The 20,997-nt window shown below is 39.5% G+C and overlaps 1 protein-coding gene across 9 annotated transcripts in view; it reads left to right on the top strand.

Moving 5' to 3' along the window:
• The window catches only part of nav3 (neuron navigator 3), a 495,508-nt gene that overhangs the window by 325,579 nt on the left and 148,932 nt on the right, over positions 1-20,997 (top strand). For all 9 annotated transcript variants that reach the window (XM_020601356.1, XM_020601357.1, XM_020601354.1 and 6 more), the window contains 2 exons: positions 12,760-12,877; positions 15,357-15,409. In XM_020601356.1, the coding sequence (XP_020457012.1) occupies positions 12,760-12,877; positions 15,357-15,409 (171 nt within the window). The remainder of the gene's footprint in view (positions 1-12,759; positions 12,878-15,356; positions 15,410-20,997) is intronic.

Below are 20,997 nucleotides of genomic sequence, written 5' to 3'. Positions count from 1 at the left end.
TAAGGGTCTATTTCTGTGTGTGTGTGTGTGTGTGTGTGTGTGTCTAACCACAGATTTCTGGCAGAGCTTTTTCTGCAGCAGGGATAACTAATGACACAGTAGCCTGCTTGCTTGTCCTGATTTATTTGTGGATTTTGGAATGGGTGGAGCTTCCAGAGGTCTGAAATAATGATTACTTGGGCCTGATGGCATCCCGGAATAGACAAGTGTCAGCTGGAAGCCCCGAGATGCTTGCTAAGACTGCTATCCACTGTCTCCGAGCAGGAAAACTCCATTCAACACAGGCTGTCATTTAGCACTGTTACCACTACAGCGGGGTCATGCAGCGTGTTGTACAGTGATCTAAGCCTGTGGAAGGTGCTCATTTTGTAATCCAGCAGCTAAACAGCTAATTAACACAGGGCTCTCCACAGCCTCCTTTCATAGTTTGAATAGCACACAAATATCTGCCGGCTACTTATAATAGCTGGCTAGATCCATGTATTAATATTTTATGCATATCGTGACTGGCCAGAGCAAGCCAGAACTAAATATCATAAAGGTTGTTTCCCTGCTTTTTTTTAGTTTTGTTTTTGAATAGAGATTTTTGTCAAGCACAGAATGAGTGTAAGAGGGAGGTCAGAGGTGTGGAGAGCTCTAGATGTTTGTGAGGTTATGTGTGGCTGCCAGTGTGTGAGTGTGTGTTTTTTACCAGCATAAGGGTGGCAGTTTTTGGAATCATAGGCCACAGCAGCAGTGAGCCAGGCACTGTGGTCACCGTGGTTAGATTCTGCTTGCAACTATGTGTGCAGAAATCTCATTAACCTTGATGATGATGATGATGATGTTTACGTTTTGTGTGTGTGTGTGTGTGTGTGTGTGTGTGTGTGTGTGTGTGTGTGTGTGTGTGTAAGGCTACTTCAGCATCTTTTGCAGTCTCCCTATCTTTAATCTATGTTGTAGACAAAAGAACATTAAAAACTAGTGATAAAAATAAACTAGAGAAATGCATTTCCTGTCAAAAATGCGAGTGGATGCTGATATGCTGAAGGATCACCCTAAAAATGCCTTCAAAATCAATTGGTGAAACAGCGGAATGATGACAAGAAATTGATGAATTTCTTTGTTGAAATAGTTGAGAAGAAATGGCTGAAGTGCTTTGATGAGTAATTTGAAGGATGAGATGCAATAAATACCAACAGGAATATCCTTGAAGAGCTGAACATTTTGATACCTGAATGGCTTTTCTAGCTGAAAGTATGTTGAACTTATTAAGATGTGAAAATGTTCCCATTGGTCCCCAACAAGTAGGTGTGTGCCTGTGTATAGGTGTGTGAGAGAGTAATCCTACATCCTGAGGACTGCTAGGGTGTGGCTATTGAAATGAGGTATAAAATGTAAATGTGTAAGCAACAGTATGATAGTGAATGGAAGACAGAATAGTTATTTGTGTGAGTGAGTTTGATTGAAATGGAAGAAAGTTTGCTTGAAAAGGAAATAATGCTGAATTCTCAGCTCCTGACTGGCTTATCTTTGTACACAAGGGATTTGGCCCACCTTTCCAATCATGAGGAGAACATGGTGAACAGGCAGTGACTCAGTGAAGCCGTTGAAGTGCAATTCATTATTCATGTGTAGCATGGACATAAGGTAATGTCTTTTTTACGTTGTGTTTTCTTGGAGTAATTGGACACCGTGCAAAAGGTTGATATGCTGACATGACAGTACTATCAGTACACTCTGAGCAACACTGAAGTTATCATTTATGTCATGAGCTCTCATGAAATAGCCAGATTACTGAAGTACAGTAGAATCTAACAATTCTTTCTTTAAAAATATTCTACCTAGTGTAATTTACAACATTTTAAAACAGCTCCCGGATTCCACTGTACTGTACATTCATGATAGATAGCATACTATATTGGTTCAGTGGTGTGAAAAGACTTTGGACTTTAAATCAAATCAAATTTTATTTGTATAGCGCAAAAGTCATCTCATGAAACTTTACAAAGTAAGGTCTAGACCTTACTATTATCACTATTATTACAGAGGGAAAACCCAACAAATCCCCCTTGAGCAAGCACTTGACGACACCCTTCCTCTTTCTGCTTCAGTGAGGAATATTGTATTGTCTTTCTTTTTCTTTTTATTTATATTCTGTGTTGTTACTGCTGCTGTATTACGAACTCTTGATATTCCATTAAAGGACAGACTTGGAGTTTTTCAAGGCTATAAAACAGAGGGCGCAATCAGCCCAGGCATCATGTTCTTGGCATTTTTTTTATGTGTGTGACTAAGTGAGAGGCAATCTCTTTTCCAGCAATTCTGTTTGATTCATTTTTGCACAGGTCATGGGTGAGCAGGAAGTTATGGATATGGTTCATTTGGTATTTAAGTGGATAACTGTGATTCAGTTTGCCAGGCTATGGAATGAATGATACAAGGTTTTTTGCCTTTTATCCATCAAAACATATTGGAAAGGTGCTACATGTAATAGCTCCCGTGTGTGCTACCTTAAAATTTTGTTGCTTTGGCAAGTGATTGTTTGTAATTGGCACTTGTAACCACTGGCAGTTTATCAAACTGGTCAACAAAGTCATTGGTCTGTCTTTTATTCCTGTCTGCCTGCTGCTGTCTGGCTCAAAATTGTGTTTGTACTCAACTCTCTTCAAGCTGTTTTGAAGCTGTCATTTCTTTTTTCTTTTTTTCGGACCATGTTGTCCCGCTCTCTCTCTGTCTTCACTCTTTAGCCTTGAGTTCCTGCTGTGCTACAAGAGATCAGTGATGACTGATGCATATGAGTACATCCAATATGAACTGTGTCCAAAGTCCTCCCAGCCATGCAATTATATCATTTTCTGCTTAGAATTTCCCCTCAAACGACAGTGTGGACAGGTAGATCAGGGCATGAGAAAACAATGACTAAAGGTTTTAGCAGTCTGAAAGTTAGAAGATAATGGTGTTAATCTTTCTAGAGTAGCTTGTTCATCTTGCACTGCAGCTACTCAAGTGTCCATAAGCAAGGCACCTACTGTATGTCCAGCTTCTTTGATGGAGCTGCTCAGTAACTTTATTAGTGGAATAAATATGTGCCTTTGGGTAAATATGAAAAAAGCAACAAGTCTGACTAATCAGTTTTCCCTAAAAAAAGTCAAAACAAAACAAAAAAACAAGCAAAACAAACAGTGATGCACATTTAATAAGCTCTCATGAATTGACATGCCTTAATAACCCTATTAGTTAGTTTCACATGTGTAAACCTGGTCAGGCACTTTCATTCTTTCTTCTGTATTTTTTTTTATCTGCGGTTGCATTTGATGAGTGTTTTACTACTACATGTAAAGCAGTTTTGTTTTTTTTCCATTCTAATAAGAACTTTTGGACAGACTTCTCTGAATCCTCTCAGCAGATTTTAGCAGTGATTGACACATGGCATGGCAATAATAGGCGCTCCTGCTCATCTCATTCATAGTCTGCAGATTTCAGTCTGTTTCTGTCTTTTAAAATTGTGGAGAACACATTACATAAATAAACATTTTTATTGTTGAAACCATTTCACCAGTACTAGGCTGCATGGAAACTTTGAGTCTACGATTTATACATTGCGGGCATAAACTCCTCACTTGGGTGTTTGCAAAACTGGAGAAAAGCCATGTTGGAAAACTGTCTCCTGCTATTACCTCTGGATTAGGTGGGTTTGAAGGATTCTGCTCCCAGGACAAGATAATGATGGATTCAGAAGGAACAGAGATACGCCAGACTTATCCCAGTGAGCAGCAACACAGTTCACATAGTAGAAATGGCTTCCAGGTGCTTCAATAATAGTTGGACACTGAAAGAGGCCATCTGCCTCAAAGGATTTTGTCAGAAATTGTATCTTTTATTTGGACCTCTTTTTCAAAAGAAATATCCAGAGCAGCAGATGCATACTGTAGGATATCTCCAGCATTAGGATATTAATCTCTTTTACTGACTCTAGAAAATGAATTCATACTTCTGCATGGTCTGCAGCTGTGCAGTTGTACTAGCTTTACTTTTTAAAAAGTCCAGCTAAGCCTGAAACTTTGCAGCCTGATTGATCCAGAAATTATGATACTGTATGACCATTGTTTTCATTCACTGGATACCTGTTGCCAGTTTACAAGGTTACACAAGGCCTTGAGCTGCCATGTGTGTCATTGGTTTAGCTAACTCTCGGGCAAGCAAAATCAATTTTGACATTATTAATTAAAGTCCATTCTCCACCGACGCCATTTTTTTGCTTTGTCTTGATGTTTGGTTTTCTCTGTGCAGAAAGAAATGTGCTCAGAGTTTGACACTTTTGACACTTGAAGGCTATTTAGTCATTCGTGTGATAAAGGGTGAAAGTTTCTCTGATCTCACTTGAAATCTGATTTTAAAATGTGATTTTGTGACATTGCAACTAGTTTAGAAGCCAATCGTGGTCCAATATGCAACTTATGGAAGTGTGTTGTGGAAACCTGAAAACTGCAGCGAGAACGGTTAGGTTTTATGTTAGAAACATAAAGCTGAAAGAAGCCAAACACACACACACACACCTAGACTGGCAATGGCAGTGAAATAGTAATAGTAACAATATTTCAGTAGTCATTGGTTTTGGATTTTTCAAGGAGGTAACAAGGTAATTAATTATTTTTACACATTCCTTAGAACAAATAGCCAAATGATCTGTTTGCCGACTTCTTTGGTTGTTCCTAGAGATCACCGATCATTTGAACAGCACAGCCAAGCCCAACACACATTTTCTGTTTGATTTTCTATGGGTGTTTTTTTTAACACATTCCATAATATAACACAATCACCATACATTCCTGGGTGATTCCATCCCTCCATCACCTCTCGTTTGCTGACAAGGTAGAGAATCATGACGGAAGATCCATTACTTCACAGCTTCATTGATTCCATGGGCTCATTGCTCCTTTATTTAATGCAGCTTTATGTTGGTTTTAATTACATTTAGCACCCATGTGGGAGCGGCACCGATGCCAAGCTGTAGACATGGAGGAAATGTCTCTCCTGGCAATCTGTTTCAAGCAGAATTACACAGCTAAATGTCCTCCAAGTGACGGCATATACTGTATATACAGTATACTTTATATGCTCAGGCCCCTTAAGTAAAGTTAATCTCTTAATTTATTCGACAGCATTGGAATGATGCCCTGATTAAAGAGCCCATACATTTAGAATCACTCAGTGGAAGTACTTTAAGGAGAACTACAGTCGGTTCTGCATAGTTTGACTTCCTCTCTGCCCCATCTCTTCTCATTCCAGCATGTCATCTGTCGTCTTTTACCCTGCTCCCCCCGGAGGCTGTGCTAAGCCACTGCAGGCTCTGTCTATAATACCTGCGTAGCTGTAGTCACTGCATTGTGCTCAGGACTGTTGAAGGCAGTTTATCTGCTCTGGGGTAAGAGATGGCTATTTGCTTATGGCATTTTGGATTCATGATGCTGAGGGGACAGATCTACAGAGCAAGGTAGACAGGAAGAGGAGAGAGAAAGATACTTCATAAAGCATCAGTTAAGGATAATATCACCAGAGAGACTGGACTTCTGCTGGCTGATGCTGCCTGCCGAAAAAAAAGAAAGAGACAGGAGGGTGGGCAAGGGGAGAGGGATTCAGTATGTGTGCCTTGTGTATGAGTAGCTTGGGTATTTGTAGATTGTATGTGCATGTATATATGTGTGTATGTGTGTGTTGTGTCAATCAGCGTGTGTGTCCCTATGATGTCAGTAGTCTCAGACAGCACTGCTCAATGTGGCGTTATTGCTGATGTTTTGTTTCTGCCATAGCACCGGCTTCTGCTTCCCAAAGCTACTAGAATACAAAAATGAAAGGGTAATAAGTGCAAGAGACTGTCAGATTTAACTCTGTGCACCACTCAGCAGATCATGAAGTGAGTGGTTCAGCGAGGGGCAAGAACAGGCTTCTTGAAAAGTGTTTTTGTTCTTTTGTCATCAGAAATCTCAGAGAGAGCAGAGGACTAGAAAAGCACGTGAGAGAGGAGGATGTGACAGGTGATAAAGGTCCAAGATGTCCAGGTTGGGACCCAGGACTTCAGAATTAGCTTTTTTTTTTATCTTTTTTTTTTTTTTATTAAACATGAAGTTTGGGTAGAAAAAAGTAAGAAGTAATTAAGTTGATCTGAATCTTCATTCCTTTGTTGTTTTGTACTTTATTTTTCTGGAGCAATGTTGCAAACTGATCTGCTAACAAAGTATTTCTGACAGAGTGTCCAAACCTAGATCTGTAACAGCTTCTAATGAGGGATACTGTTCTTTTTCTGCTGTAGATGGCAGACCCTAACTGCAACCAGACCATAAATTTCATAATTTGAAGTGCAAGGCCATTTGGCCTTGGATTTCATGCATTTTCGGAGGGCACAAAGTTCACTAGACTGGGCACTAAGGCTGAGACAAATTATGTAATATTCATATGTATGTAATGTCTGTATACAGCCTGAAGAGTAAAGTTACAAACTAGAGTTTGGCGTTCACAAAATAAATTAAAAGTGCAGATGCGTATAGAATTGTTAAATGGAAATATGCAGAGCTAGTATATTAACTGTGCACCTTTATTATAATTTGGATAGATAATTTAGATGACTAAATGGTGTTATCTGTGCACATTAAGACTCAAAGGCATATTAAACTCTTGTTGCTCTCTGCTGGTGTTGCCTAAGAGATCATGGGTTGGAAGAATCATGGATGTATTAAGGAGAAAACAGAGGAAAGGATGTCTAATGCCTCTTAACTACTCTAACTGGTGCAATGTTTATAATAAACTTTACTTTTACACAAAGTCTCTCATTTTACAGTATAACTTATGCTTTTACATACACTTCACATTAAATTACTTTTTACTGGGAATATTAGTCCCACTTAGCATGAAAAATCTCAGAGAAAACACAGACCATTTCAACACTACATGTAAGGTTTTACAGCTTCTGAGTTTTCTTACAGCTTGTAGACAGAACCAGATGTGACATCCTAAGATCTGCTTATCCAGTAAAACTAAAAGAAACCCTATTGTAGCATGGCTAGCTTGATTGACGTACACTGTGAGCTAAAAATAGCACATAGATGTTGTGAACATAAGGCAGAGAAGTTCACCAACAAACAGTTCAGAAAAATTTTGCTGTTATCAAATTCTACAGCATATTAGGCCAAGTCAAATTAACCACTGAAGTTTTATGAGGTGTGCTTCCGGTTGAACAGCTTTATTAAGCACATACGTACACCTACGTGAGTGACTGAACATGAATGATCATTTACAGTGATCACTCCTCAGATTGAGAACATCTGATGGAGATAAGAACTCTGTGGTAACATATAATGAGGGCACACCGACCAATGTGGCCCTGTAACGCCAACAGATAGGCCATCACAGCCAGATGTCAGGCTTATTTCACAGCATGTTTTACTGTCATGTTTCTTTAGATTACTGGCAAATTTTAGTCCAGTTTGACTTCTGCCTTAAACAAAAAAATGTGAATCAAAAGTGGAGACTGAGTTTACAAAGCAATAAAGTGGCCAAAGATGGATTTTGGGAAGAAACTTGACTATGTCCTTGTTGGAAAGGCTTTGCTTCCATATATGACATGTTAACACATTTCACAAAAATGGAATTTTAGAGCACACACTAGACAAAATGAACCAAACAAACCTGACTCAATGACTCAGCATTATTGTAAGTGGTCGCAAAGGCAGGCTTCTTCAAAATAAATGCATTCATGTACCTGTGCCATTCAGGAAATAGTAACTTTAAAACATTCTCCTGCTGCTACACAGTGAAGTAAAAGTAGGCTATTTTCTAGCAATCTCTGTCACTGCAGTTCACTTGAATCACTTTTTTCCCATCATGGGACTGTTTAAACTACAGAGCCTTTAAACTAGTCAAACAAAAGCACAAATCAGTGTCATGTTCATTCTTGTGTCATTGTAATTGATGATCTTGAAACCCAAGGTTGAGTCAACTTTTATTTAACCTTCATTGGCATGTTTCAGCCTAAGTAGAGCCTTTTATGAATTTAAAAAAAAATCTCATTCAGCAAGATAAATGTTTGCAGGCACAGAGCAGATTGTGAAAGTTGCCTAGGTTTACTATCTTGTAAGTCTTTGAGAATCTGTATTGTCCTGCTGTGGTAAACACTGCTAATCCACTGCTCCATACAGCATAAAACCAAATTTCTAAATCAAGTGCAAATGCCGAATTAAAAAAGAAAAAAGGTTCACTGAAGTTCTGACTGGAGAGAAAAAGTAGTGGCAGATGAAACTTCCGAGCTGTTTGGAGTAGGAAAGAGACTGTAACCTTCCACAAATTAACCCATGTCATGTTTCCATACAATTTAACATGCTGTTTTTTGTTGTTGTGGTTTACTGGCACTTTTTGATCACATCATCTCAATCTTAAGTAGTTTAATGGCCCCATAACAGAAGAATTAGCATCACCAGCTGTTTTCCTTATGAATTAACTCCTGATATTCTTATAGAGGCAAATGGAAATGTGAATTACTTAGCAACTTCATTAGCAGATTTTTTGAAATTCTGTAGTTAAATCTGTATGGAGACAATTGCCTATTGCATTTCACTCTGTTCACTCAGTTGGTCTGTATACTTATGTTTCCCTGCAGAAGTGTTAAACTTACACCCCTGATCCTTCCTGAAGGTAAGGAGATAGCGAAAAGAGGTGATATGGCACTGGGGAAGGGTTGCGAAAACAATGTCAAAAATTAAACCCCCCCACCTGTGAATTTGACTGGTTGGTGGAGGCATACAACTGGGAAGCAGTAATTCTAGTTTTATTTTAATCTGTGAATAACAAGAAAAGTTTCAAGAAACAGCACAGCAGGCAATGTCTTTATCTGGGCTGGTACATATATAAATATATGAATTTTTTGGTCCCAAAATGTCACTTCAGGCCTTGCAGGAAGTGAGTCCTTTATCCATAGCCATCTGTGGGAATCTGGAAGGAGAGCATTGAAAGTTTGATAAAGAGAGAAAAACTCCATAGGTGAAGTTATAAAGTTGCTTGGGATGCTTGAATCAGCATTTCTGTGATGGAGGACAGTTGTTTTATCCATCATAGCTTCAGTGATCCTAAATGATTTGTACACAAAAGAATCTGATTAGTTCAGCATAGGGTATGCCTGCTTCCCTGGAGCCAAGCACTTGGCAGCAACTTTGATTCACATATTTCATCATTAGTGCATCATTAATTTAAATCACTTTGTTGCAAAACTGACAAAGCATCATTTATCAGTTGGCTCATGGGCTCTAATGGAAGATAAAGTGTCTGTTAAGAGGTTTAGGTGAAAATACAAAAGATTATCCAACATACTGTTCCTCCAGATTGAGAAGTTTCTTTGGAAAGTGAATCCACCTGGTACAGCAAAATGGTAAATGGACTGTATTTCTATAGCACTTTTCTCACAGTGTGTTGCACTGGCCAAAGCACTTTACAGGAGATCATACACCATTCACCCATTCACACACAACATTCACACACCGATGATGACAGGCTGCCACACAACGGCGCTAGTCAAGCCACGGGGAGCAAAAATCATAATCTGGATTTAAAATAAAAGGGATTTAAAACTACTTAGTTAAAATTTTTTGTGATTAAATATTTACTGTTGTATTTAGTTTTTTTATCTTTATTTGAGTTTTTCAAACTGCTATAAAGGATTTGGGGCATTTTCATTTCTACTACATACTTCTTATAACAGAAGGAAAAACAAAAGTCATCTAAAAGATTGTGCAATGTTTTATTTGTGTGCTATACAGTATTTGCGCAGTCATACTGGACATTGTAATTTAAAGTTCAGGATCAGGGCACACCTGAAGTACATACCCCTTATTCTCCTATGATATTTAAACCACCAAATAAGGAAGAACCCACACTCTGTGTACTCAACATGGATTGTTTGTCCCTTTTGCCCTTGGATGAAGAAATGTTTTCCTCCTCATCTCAGGAGCCTCTTCACTTCAACATTTCCAGGGCTAGCACTCTGTTTAGCCTTCTGTGTCCTCAACAGGTTGACCTCTTGTGGGAACATCTGGGCTCCTGGGTCCTCCGCCTTCTCTCATCCTTTGATCTTCGGCCCCTGTCCCTCCATTTGGCTCAACATTCCAAAGGCGTATTTCTCCTCCCAGAGAAAACATTTCTTTGGTCCAATTCTTTGGTCCTGCTTGCCAATTTCTCTCCTGTCATCGCTGCCACACTCCCATGCACCAAGCTTCATCTTCCCTAGAAGCTATGTTTTTTCTTACCTTTTTCAGCCTCCTAGGATGCACTGAATTTACTTCTCAATCCATCCATTATGATCCTTTGGTTCATCCCAACATATCCGATGTACAAATCATATCTGAATCAACCATCACTTTCATTCTCAAATGAATCAAAACAAACCAGCTGGGGAACTTCATGCCTGTCCAGTGTTTTCTCCTTCAATCTGCCTTAAGCCCCTACCAGCCTCTTGAGTGCCATCTACAATTTCGTACTCACCTCAAGGCTTCTCCGGCCGACCTCCTCTTTGTCTCTGACTCTGGACACGTTGCTACAAGATTTCTATGCAACTTCAAAATTATCCTCTCTCTCTCTCTTTCTCTGGTATCTCTCCTGACTTTTATTCCAGACACTCATTCAGAACAGGAGCAGCTTCTACTGCCCACTGTAAAGGTTTCCCCAATCATCACATCAAAACCACGGGGTGTTGGACTTCTCAAGCCTTTCAACTGTACAGCAGATCCAAGCCGAAGGACAGTGAATGCATCCAGTTTGCTCTCATTTCTTGAAGCTTTTGGGGGTCCACCAGTGCCTAAGAATGGCATGGATTCCCAAAGCCCTTCTCACCCAAACTACAGTTCATCTAAGTTACATTAAGCACAGCTCCCCTTCATACACTGAGGGCAGGCCCAAGCTAGTGAATTGGAGATTTTAATCTAAGTTCAGGAGTGGGGTGCATCCAAAATACATACTCCTTCTTCTATCATATTTAAATGACCAAACAAGCCTTACTTCTGCTTCACTTTTTTCATAACACTCCCTCCCTCCCCTTTATATATTGTGACAACCGCTGGCTCGGTTGAGAGAAGCTGGCCTGACCCTGTCCTATACTTGACAGTTAACTAGCCAGCAGTGTGCCGGCACCTGGCTCAACAAGGAGGAGAACACCTGGTTTGTCTTTTTGTGGTTTTATTGAACGCAGTATGGAGACAAATGAAAACGCTGTCTGAACTGGCACCATGTGCTCTCTCAAGAAAATAATAAAAGAATAAACAACACATCTCCCAGAACTTCACCATCTCCCGCCAACAGAATCAAACCAACACGCCCACCTGTCATCCCTCTTATACCCTCCCGCACCTGTTCCTCCCCCCATCCCACATTGGCCAGAACAGCGCGGCATTTCGCAGAAGAACAGCAGTAACCAATACATGAACAGCTTTCACAACAGTGTCAAACCCATTTGCACACAACAGAACACACGAACATCAGCGGCCAGTCAGGGTCGCCACAATATATACTTTTTTCTCTTATCTTTCTTCCCTTTCATGCAGAGGATCCATCAGTGCCTAAGAGCAGCGTGGATTGCTGAAGCCTTTCTCCCCTAAACCACAGTTCATCTAAGTTAAGCACAACTCCCCTTCATATACTGAGGATGGGCACCAGCTATTGAATTAACATCTATCTAATGTCAAAATGTTTGCTGAGATAATTTGCAAATCTCAAGGAGAGAGTTAATAAACAGTGTAGATCCCTGCCAAAGCTTGTTGAAATATTAGTGTTTGACTAATGGAGATGTGCAGGGAGCCTGCGATTGGACTGTTCTTCCTGGCAGGAGATTTACCACTTCACTGCAGAGAGTTGGGGCTGTGTGCCACTGGGATAGACAGTAAAGAGAAGATTTCAGTGCTTTTCTCGTGTTTTACAATGGGTGTAAGGGTAAAGTAGCCTTCAAGGGATAAACCCAAAACCCAGCTTTCCTTCCGGTACACTATTCAGTTTACAATGTGTGGCCTGTGCTCCATCTTAACTTCTCAGAACCAAGCCATCTGCCCCACTCATCGCTTTTTATGTATTGCCATGTTTTGTGACAATAAATGCATAATTTTGATTATTTCTGGGAGCTTGTACTGTATGCAGCTTAATTTTGCAACAAAATATCTAATAAAAAGGCTTTTCAGCAGCCAATATACAGTATGTAGTTGCATCAGGTCAATAAATATAATGTTGTGTTGAAAAGCAAATGTCAAAAAAGAAAAATGTTGTAGAAGGATACTGCTTTTAAATAATAACTTGTAATTGTGTTATGAGGAGCATTCTGTATATACATACTGTATGTTAGAAAGTGTTTTTAAGGCATGTAACTGTTTGCTACTGTAGGTGATAATTTAGATTACAGATCTGCTTCCATGAACCCCTTTCATGCAAGAACTCAAAAAGACTTAAGTTACAGTAAAAGCCTGAGCATGCCCGAGGAAGCTGCAAAGCAAAATGCCTTGCTCACAAACTTGTGCTGACATATTAAATAAAAACGAGCATTTAGACATCCCCGGTGTGCACTGGAACTTTGTATTTTTGTGACTGTGAACACATGGATTGTTGTGATGTCTGTCTGAATGGTCTAACTACTGGTCTAATATGTCAAAAACTAAATCAGTAAAACCTCATAGTGTTTGTGACAGACACATACACACACCTCTTCTGTGTCTGTTTCTCAAACACACACTGAGAGTATCTGTTCTGTCATTGCAGATTTACACAGACTGGGCCAATCACTACCTGGCCAAGTCTGGTTGTCCACGCCTCATCGAGGACCTGAGCCAAGACGTCACTGATGGAGTCCTGCTGGCACAGATCATCCAGATCATAGGTAGGAATCCACAAACATATACACCTGTACATAAACTGTATTTATTCTTTGTTATGTAGTACTGTATCTATTGTTCTGTTATCCAAATATTATTTTTCAATTTATGAATAAAGTTACTGCGCAACTGCAGTCTGAATAAAAATCAGCACAGAAACTTGTCAACACAATTGTCTTGCTTCACGTACAACTTTAAATACTTAATATTAATGATACACAGAAAATTAAATCCACATTTCACCAGCCATAATTAAACACTACATATGTCAGTAATCTATTCTGTGTTGTACTGTAGATGAAGCAACCACCCACACACACATACGCACTCTGCTCTTTGCTTTTAATTGTGGAGTTGGGGAGAAGCTGTGCCCTAGTCTGGTATTTGGGCCAAATCACACCAGCTCTCTTGTTTTAGGTGCTGCAGCAGAGATCTATGACTCTGACACCCAGGTGTGCAGAGACATGTGCCTTTCTTTGGATTCCAGAGAGTCTTTACTTTTTACTTTTCTCTTGCTTTGGACTTGGGCTGATTGATCAACTTGTGGACAGACTGGTCAGGGTTGTGTTAGCTTGGCATAGCAGCTGGAGGCGGGGGAAGGTTGCATGGGTCAGGGTTGTGTTGGCTTGGCATAGCAGCGGGAGGCGGGGGAAGTTTGCTACTGTAGCCTCTGCCAATACAAAGACATAAACCTTACAATGACTCCTAAGTTGTCTGAATTAATTTTGCGTCCTCCTAACTATGATAGCTACTGTAACAAAAATGTGTGCCGCTCAAACTCAGTTGTAGATTTAATTTTAGATAGAATAGCTGTTTTTTTCCCATCAATCTACCAATAATGACAAGGTGAAAGGGTGGTTTCAGATTTTTTGAAAATATATTAAAATCAAACCCTGAAATCCTTCATTGATATAAGTATTCAGGCACAATCCGGTTGAAGCCTCTTTGAGTCTTCTTGAGCAAGTCTCCACAAGCTTTCTGCACCAGGATTTGGGCAGTGTATCCCATTTCTCCTTTGGGGTTTAAGTCTGGGCTGCACAAACACAGTCAGAGACCTGTCCTGAAGCCACTCCAGTGCTGTCATGTCCTGTGCATGTTAGGCCGTTGTCATGCTGAAAGTTTAACCGTCACCCCAGGCTCACATTTTGAGCACTTTAGAGAAGGTTTTCTTTAAAGACCTCTGGCTGCATTCATGCTTCCCTCAGCTCTGACCAGTCTCCCTGTCCTTGTCCAATGAAATTCTAGACATATCTTAAGGAAAATCCAAATAGAATGCACCTCATCACAATTTAGATGATTATTCATTATTTACTGATGGGCAAACTAGCAATTTTGTGTATTTAAAATTCAATCTAAACACAATAACATGAAAAAAGGTAAAGGGATATGAAAATGTTCTGAAGCCACATTATATGGTCAATATTGTCCTGCCAATAGAGGCTTGATATTTGGAAACACTCACGTTTTTTTTAAGGCAATGACTAATTGTAAACTAATGGACTGCTCAGTAAGTTCTGAGTACACTCAGGAGTCACCTAGTTTTGTTCAGGGTGCAGGTTGCACGGGTCGCACTGACAGCTGAATGGTTATGGTGTGGTGCATCATATACACAAACTCCTTGCTTGTGTGATGTCACCGCTTCTAGTCTGACTACTGACATTTGTGGCAGGTCCTTTCTGCTGTCTGTAACCCATGTCTGAATGGTAGGAGAGTGTGTGGACCTAAGAAATCACTATGAGGGCAGGGTTCTTATGTGCAACCCCCTGGGCTAAGCTAGCTGTACACACCTCCAAATCATAGGCTGACTGCTTGTTGAACCTCAGTACAACTACTTTTCCACACAGTGCAGTAGTGAGCAATTGGTTAAATTTCTAGCAACTTGCTGAAATGTATTTCTTTTTACCCTCCTTCTTTCAGACACATTTCTCTCACACATTCTTTTTCTTATTTCACTGTTGTGGTTCTCTCTCTTTCTTTGTGTCTGGATCACTATTCTGAACATTTCTCTATATGGGACTCTCGTTCCCCTCTGTTTATAACACTCATACACACAAACACATTTTCCTTCCTTTTACATGTGCTGTCTTTCTAACTGATGCTGTCTCCCTAAATATCTTTCATCTCACTATTCTCTCATTCTGTCATTCTCTCTGTCTCCTTCTCTGTTAGATTGAAACTTTACCCTCCCTGCTCACCTGGACAAACAAAGAGTCCAAGTTGGCCTGTCAGTAATTCTCTGGTGGCAGCTGACGAATTAGGCAGTTTTACTTTCCAGACCTCTCCCAAGTGGCTCGACACCTCCACACACACATACACGCAAACACACACAAGTGTACATACACTCATACTCTCCTATACATCCTCAAAAGCGGTTTCTAGCAGGATTTGTGCACTTGAACTCAAAAGTCATTGAACATCAGGATGTTAGAGTTCAGTACCGGACAACAGTAAAAATCTCTTTTCTTCATTTCCTTTCTCATCCAGCAAATGAGAAGGTGGAAGATATCAATGGCAGCCCCAGGAGCCAGTCACAAATGGTGAGTGTTTAAGTCTCACATTTAAATTCAACTTCTTCCATCCTTTAGTTGCGTGAGAATGTATCACATCTATGAGGAACCTGAAGTACTTTGAAGTGTTCTGCTACTAAACTCAAATGTATTTTTACATCTGTAGTTTTCTATTTTTTCACTGAACCTAAATTCTTAGATTACAGGGATTACAGGCAGCCAGTGTGGTAGCACAGAGATACTTTGACAACATCCCTTCACCATTACCATCAACATTACAAATCTGTGATTGAAAATGTGTTTACGAATCCCCTGCTAAAGACTGGGATGTAAAAATAATTCATTATAGCAGTGGTGGAAAGTAACTGGGTAAATAAACTTAAGTAATATGCATAAGTAAATTGTGAGGCACTTGTAATTTATTTCTCCATTATAGCTACAGTATTTTATATTTCTATTCCACTACATTTCCAATGAAATATTAAACTTTGCTGCATTTATTTGACAGCAATAGTAACTTGTTACTTTTCACATTAAGATTTTACATTAAAATATGAAGATTCCTCTAATGATTTCAAAGCCTTTTTGGCTTGTGAGTCATTACGATTTAGTGTGTCCTTGAGCTGTTTTGACATATTTCAGATGGCAATAAGTCATTGGTTGATCCGTCAAAGGGTGATTTCCCCTTTTAACCTTCAAAAAGGTCCAATGATCAAACATTTCACAAAAAAAGAACTGTCCAAATGTATGGATTTGTGCAGCAGAACATTTTTGATTTATCTTGTGGTGACACTAAGGTTGGGCTTGAGGAGCTACATTATTAATATGCTATGAGTAATTTTTGATATTTTAAGCGCATTTACTGTTTCAGTAATACTATTGCTCTTTTATATATTTTGAAGTAGGAGTAAATGTAACACTTTTACATGAGTATTTTTACATTGTTGCACTGGTACCTAATTGATCCACCACCTGCCATGCACCCTCACATGGGGACAACCTTAACACCTGTGAACACCAGAACACCTGTGAGTGATTTATATTTGGGACAGGGACAGTTGGAGAAGGGGTACAGTGGGGCCAGCAGGGACAAAATATGAGAACAAGCAAAAGTTTAACTGTAACAACTCTAAACATTTACAACCATCTTTACTACACAAAATTCTGGTGATGACTGGTGTAACCATGTAGCCACTTGACCAAAAAGTTCAAACATGTATGATTTGTTATTTTCAGTCATCTGTGTTTCTGTCTGCCATGCGGCTGAGCAATGTTGATGGTGTCATTTTCCCTCAGTTAATGAAATAACTGGGTGTATAACCACTGATTTTCGTCACTGTCAGATAATTAGCTCTCACTTTAATTAGACTTGACTAAGTGTTTATGCACTGTTGGTTTCCCCTGTCATTCGCCCTCATGCCATTAAACAGGACTAACGCAGTTTAGCTATTGTGGCACACATTCTTAGTAAGGCACTGTGGGTGAGTGTGTTTGGTTCTGACTGTTTTGTTTGTGTGTCAGGCTTTGTGTGTCTTTCTCATTAGATGTTAGAGCTGAGTTTTTAATATTGTGTTTGTAGGGTACTGTATAGTAAGTTTCCATTTACTGTACCATTTTGTATCTCTGGCATATGCTTTATACAAATATGTGTCAGTCTTCTGATGTTTCCGCTGGATAGTTTTAACAGGTGACTTCCAGACAAGGAAAGTCAGTGCATATGATGAACTCTCTGGGGATGTCTGAGGAAAATCAGGGCCTCCTTCCAAAAGAGTCCAATCACTGGAATGTATCAGATTGTTTTAAAACATATTCAGAACAGTTTTATTTTTTCCCTCATGGTGAGTCCAGTGTAGTAGAAGCAAACATTGCATGCTGTTAGAAAAGCAGCAAAGGAAATCCTGGTAACTCCTAACATGCATGTGTAAGTTCAGTGCATCAAAGTCTATTTGGCAAGATAAACTCCTGTAGTGTGCATTTATTTTCCTCCTTTCTTACTTGAAGTGATTCTTCTCCTGGTTACAAACAGCTGAGTCCAGACTAACACACACTGGTCACTAAGGGTGAGCTGTTGCAGCACTGCATGCATGTAGCTCAATATGCCAGTGACCTCTGTGTGTATTTGTGTGCCTGTGTGCAGCTAGCCCTTTAGCTCAGTCATTTACTAAGCCCATTTATCCACCACCTCCTCTTACCACAGAGGGTATGGCTAGCTTGGGAAAATGAAGTGTGGGTGCAAAGGGAAGGAAACACCTGACACATACGAACACCTCTACAAAGATGCAACCACTTAGCAGGAACTCTGGTTAGAAAAAACAAAGCTGGTAAAAGTCAAGCTGATTTGAAGACATGCTAGAGCTGAGTTTACATGAGGTTATAGGAGACAATTAAAAGAAGTCATACCTACTGTGCTACAAGTAGATTTGGTAAAGTATTTAATGCCATATAAATATTTGGATTAGCAAAACAGTTATTAAATCCATCTATCAAGGAGGTGCTGTTATAGGTGATATGTTTAAGTGATGCATACATTTATGCAAATTATTTAATAACCATGATAATACTCTTGCCCATCAGCATACAAGCAATGGGATTGTCCTTAATGAATCAGAAATGAATTTAAAGAGTCCAAGCAAAGAAGTGTTCCCCATAGATATTAAGCAAAATGTGATTAGACAGTAACTACTGTATTTCTCTTTCAGTATACGACAACTCTTTTGTCATGCATTGTCATAACTATTCCTAAAAATGAGCTGCAGTCCCAGTTACTGTAACAGGGATCATTTCTTCTTCTTTGTTCTAATTAATAAACACATAAGGCACCATAAACTGCAGCATGACTTACTGAGACTCACCAGAAGGTTTTAATGTAGTGCTGATGATGTGAATGGCAGTCTCTAAAACTCTCCAGTTACTGAGCTACCAGCTCATTCCATCTGACTTTGTACTTAATGTCAGCATAAAGATGAACAGAACCAGAAGTGTTAGGCAACAATGTTTTTTTTTCTTTAGCTAGACTAAATGAACCAAGCTACCCTAAGAGATCAAGGTGATGACACATAAACATATGGCTCTGTAAGTGCAGAAGTATTTTATTTGGCTTGTTTATCCCATGAGCTTGAACTCTGATGTCAGTCTGAAACATAAGTTATTTACTGACAATCTTTCCCCTGTACTGAGGAACTCCAGAGCTATTTTTTAACTTTAGACCACCTAATGACCTGAGCTGTGAATGTTGGAAACCCTCCAATGGCCACCCACAGCAGCACCTGGAGTTTAAATGTTGGCCAGAGACATCGCAGTAGCAGCATCTGTCAGTGGAAGGGCAGATGAGCCTTACTTACATCCTCTGCACAGATTTCCCCCAATTTAGGCTGAGCAAGTGAGCAGCTGTTGGAAGCAGAAAACCAGCACGGCACCAGCATCTGCAAGCTTCTCAGTTAATTTAAATACATAATATGCTCCTTTTCTCTAACCCCATGTTCACAGTTCAAGAGATCCACATGTCATTGCAATGCCAGCCATTTCTTTTAGAGCTAATCTAGTAGAAAAACATGGATGATGAGTGAAGGGCCAGTAAGTGTACACCACCAGTCAAAAGTCTGAGCACGCTTTCCTCTTTGAATTGAAAGGGAATGTGCATGCAAACTTTTGACTGGTTGTGTAAACACCAAGCAAGATTTGCTATGGCTTTTCATAGTCGCCTGCTGCTAACCGTAAAATACTTCCTTTCACTTCATTTTTTCCTTCCAAAGTTTTTTTTTTTTTTTATGAAAAAAGCATCCATGCATTCATCACTGGAGTGAATGGTAACATTTAAATTATAATTTCCTTTTTTTACAGCCTGTTCAGATCAAGCTATTTAATCTCTGCATTTCTCGCTAACTTTTGAAACCCCCCAGGCAGCCACCCCCATGTAGGTGCCTTCAATAATTGTTATTTATAATTATTATTACTTATATTTCTAAAGCCAAAGGGTAACACCTCTGACTACCCCTAGGGCTCATGGGATAACACATTAAAGAACAGTGGAAGTATGAATTAATAGACCTGTTTTCTAGGTCTCCCTCCTCTGGTGGTGTGGGGGAGGCGACAGTGGTGTGGTGAGTAGAGCAGTCGTCTCCCAACCAGACGGTTGAAGGTTCAAATCGCAGTGCTGGCAGTCTACGTGTCGAAGTGTCCTTGGGCAAGACACTGAATGCCCCCGTTGCCCCCGATGGTTACAGCCATCAGTTGAGGTGGCACCGTAGATGGCTGCCATCGGTTCTGTACCAGAAACAAATTCCTTGTGTGTAACATACTTGGCCAATAAAGGTGATTATCCTTATCCTTATTTGCTTTAACTTGCTGACCTTTGATCTCTTTACTGTTACAGTGCCTGCATTTTACAGTGTGCAGGTGTCCTCTATACATACTAAAAGGTAACATTTTGGTCACTTGATTGCTAATGTAAAGTTGAGAATGGTAATGCCATAGCTTTTAAAATGCTGTCCCATAACTCTGATTAGACTTAAACTCCAAATAATGCAATACTGTAGGAGTTATAATTACACTTCCAACCCTTAACCAATAGCTCATTGATCCTCTGTTAGATCCTCCAAATCCCCAGCCTTAGTATGTTTAATACTACAGACAGTTTTCTTTTCCCCTTTTTGAGTTGTTCTTGAGGATACCAAAACTGCAGCAAGTATAACTGTGTGATAATTGCACATAGTGTTAATTTACACATACTCTACTCACAGAATACTGCTCTGTTGGTCATTTGCACATTGTACTGTACATATGCAGATACTGTAAATTTACTGTATCTTTGCACTATTTACATCCATTGAACTGTTAACTCATGTAACTTATTATCTTCTTATTCTGCACTGCTTCATTCCATTTCATCCCATTGCACTAGGGTTTTATAGCTTAATGTACCTTATCCATTATTTGTAACTTAAATCCATAAAGTCTGTTGTATATTGTATATTACCTTATATAACTTACTGTAAATATCAATTGTACATATCTATCAGTAAATTAGTTCTGACTGTACACTCTGTAGATACGGCATGTTTTGCACTGCTGTCATTGCACATCTGGTTAAAGGCTAAACTGTATTTCGTTGCCTTGTACTTGTACATGGGTAATGATAATAAAGTTGAATCTAATCTAATCTAATGGAAAAATAAGTACTTAAAATTCTAAAGTGCCCATTTTCTCCAGTAGAGTTTGTGAATGGGGTGTTGTGTGGACTGGTTTGGGAAGGATTCATCAGTGTAGGAACTTATTATTGTTGGGAAGTTGTTTCTTAAAATGAGAGCAGGGTTTGTCTACAGAACCATACCCCCAACCATATACAGTATTTGGCCCGAAAGGAATCAGTGCAACTGCTGAGCAAGGCAATGAAGGTGATGATAATGAGGAATGACAGGAGTGTGGTACATGGGACTTTCAACTCATTGGAGAATTGAGTCTGGGGCTGTTTCTTTCCATTTGTTTAATACATCTTTTTTCACTGTTTTTCAGCTTTGTGATAGAACATTCAAATGTGACTCAGTGGCTAGAGAGCAATGTGATACAGCTTCCTGTCCTATCACATCCTATCTAGACTACTTTTATGCTTGCAGAAGAAG

The sequence above is a fragment of the Monopterus albus genome, unplaced genomic scaffold (genome assembly GCF_001952655.1).
Source record: "Monopterus albus unplaced genomic scaffold, M_albus_1.0 scaffold51.1, whole genome shotgun sequence".
NCBI classification, from domain to species: Eukaryota; Metazoa; Chordata; class Actinopteri; order Synbranchiformes; family Synbranchidae; genus Monopterus; species Monopterus albus.
The sequence above is the reverse complement of the archived record's forward strand: the minus strand, read 5'-3'. Positions and strand labels throughout refer to the sequence as shown.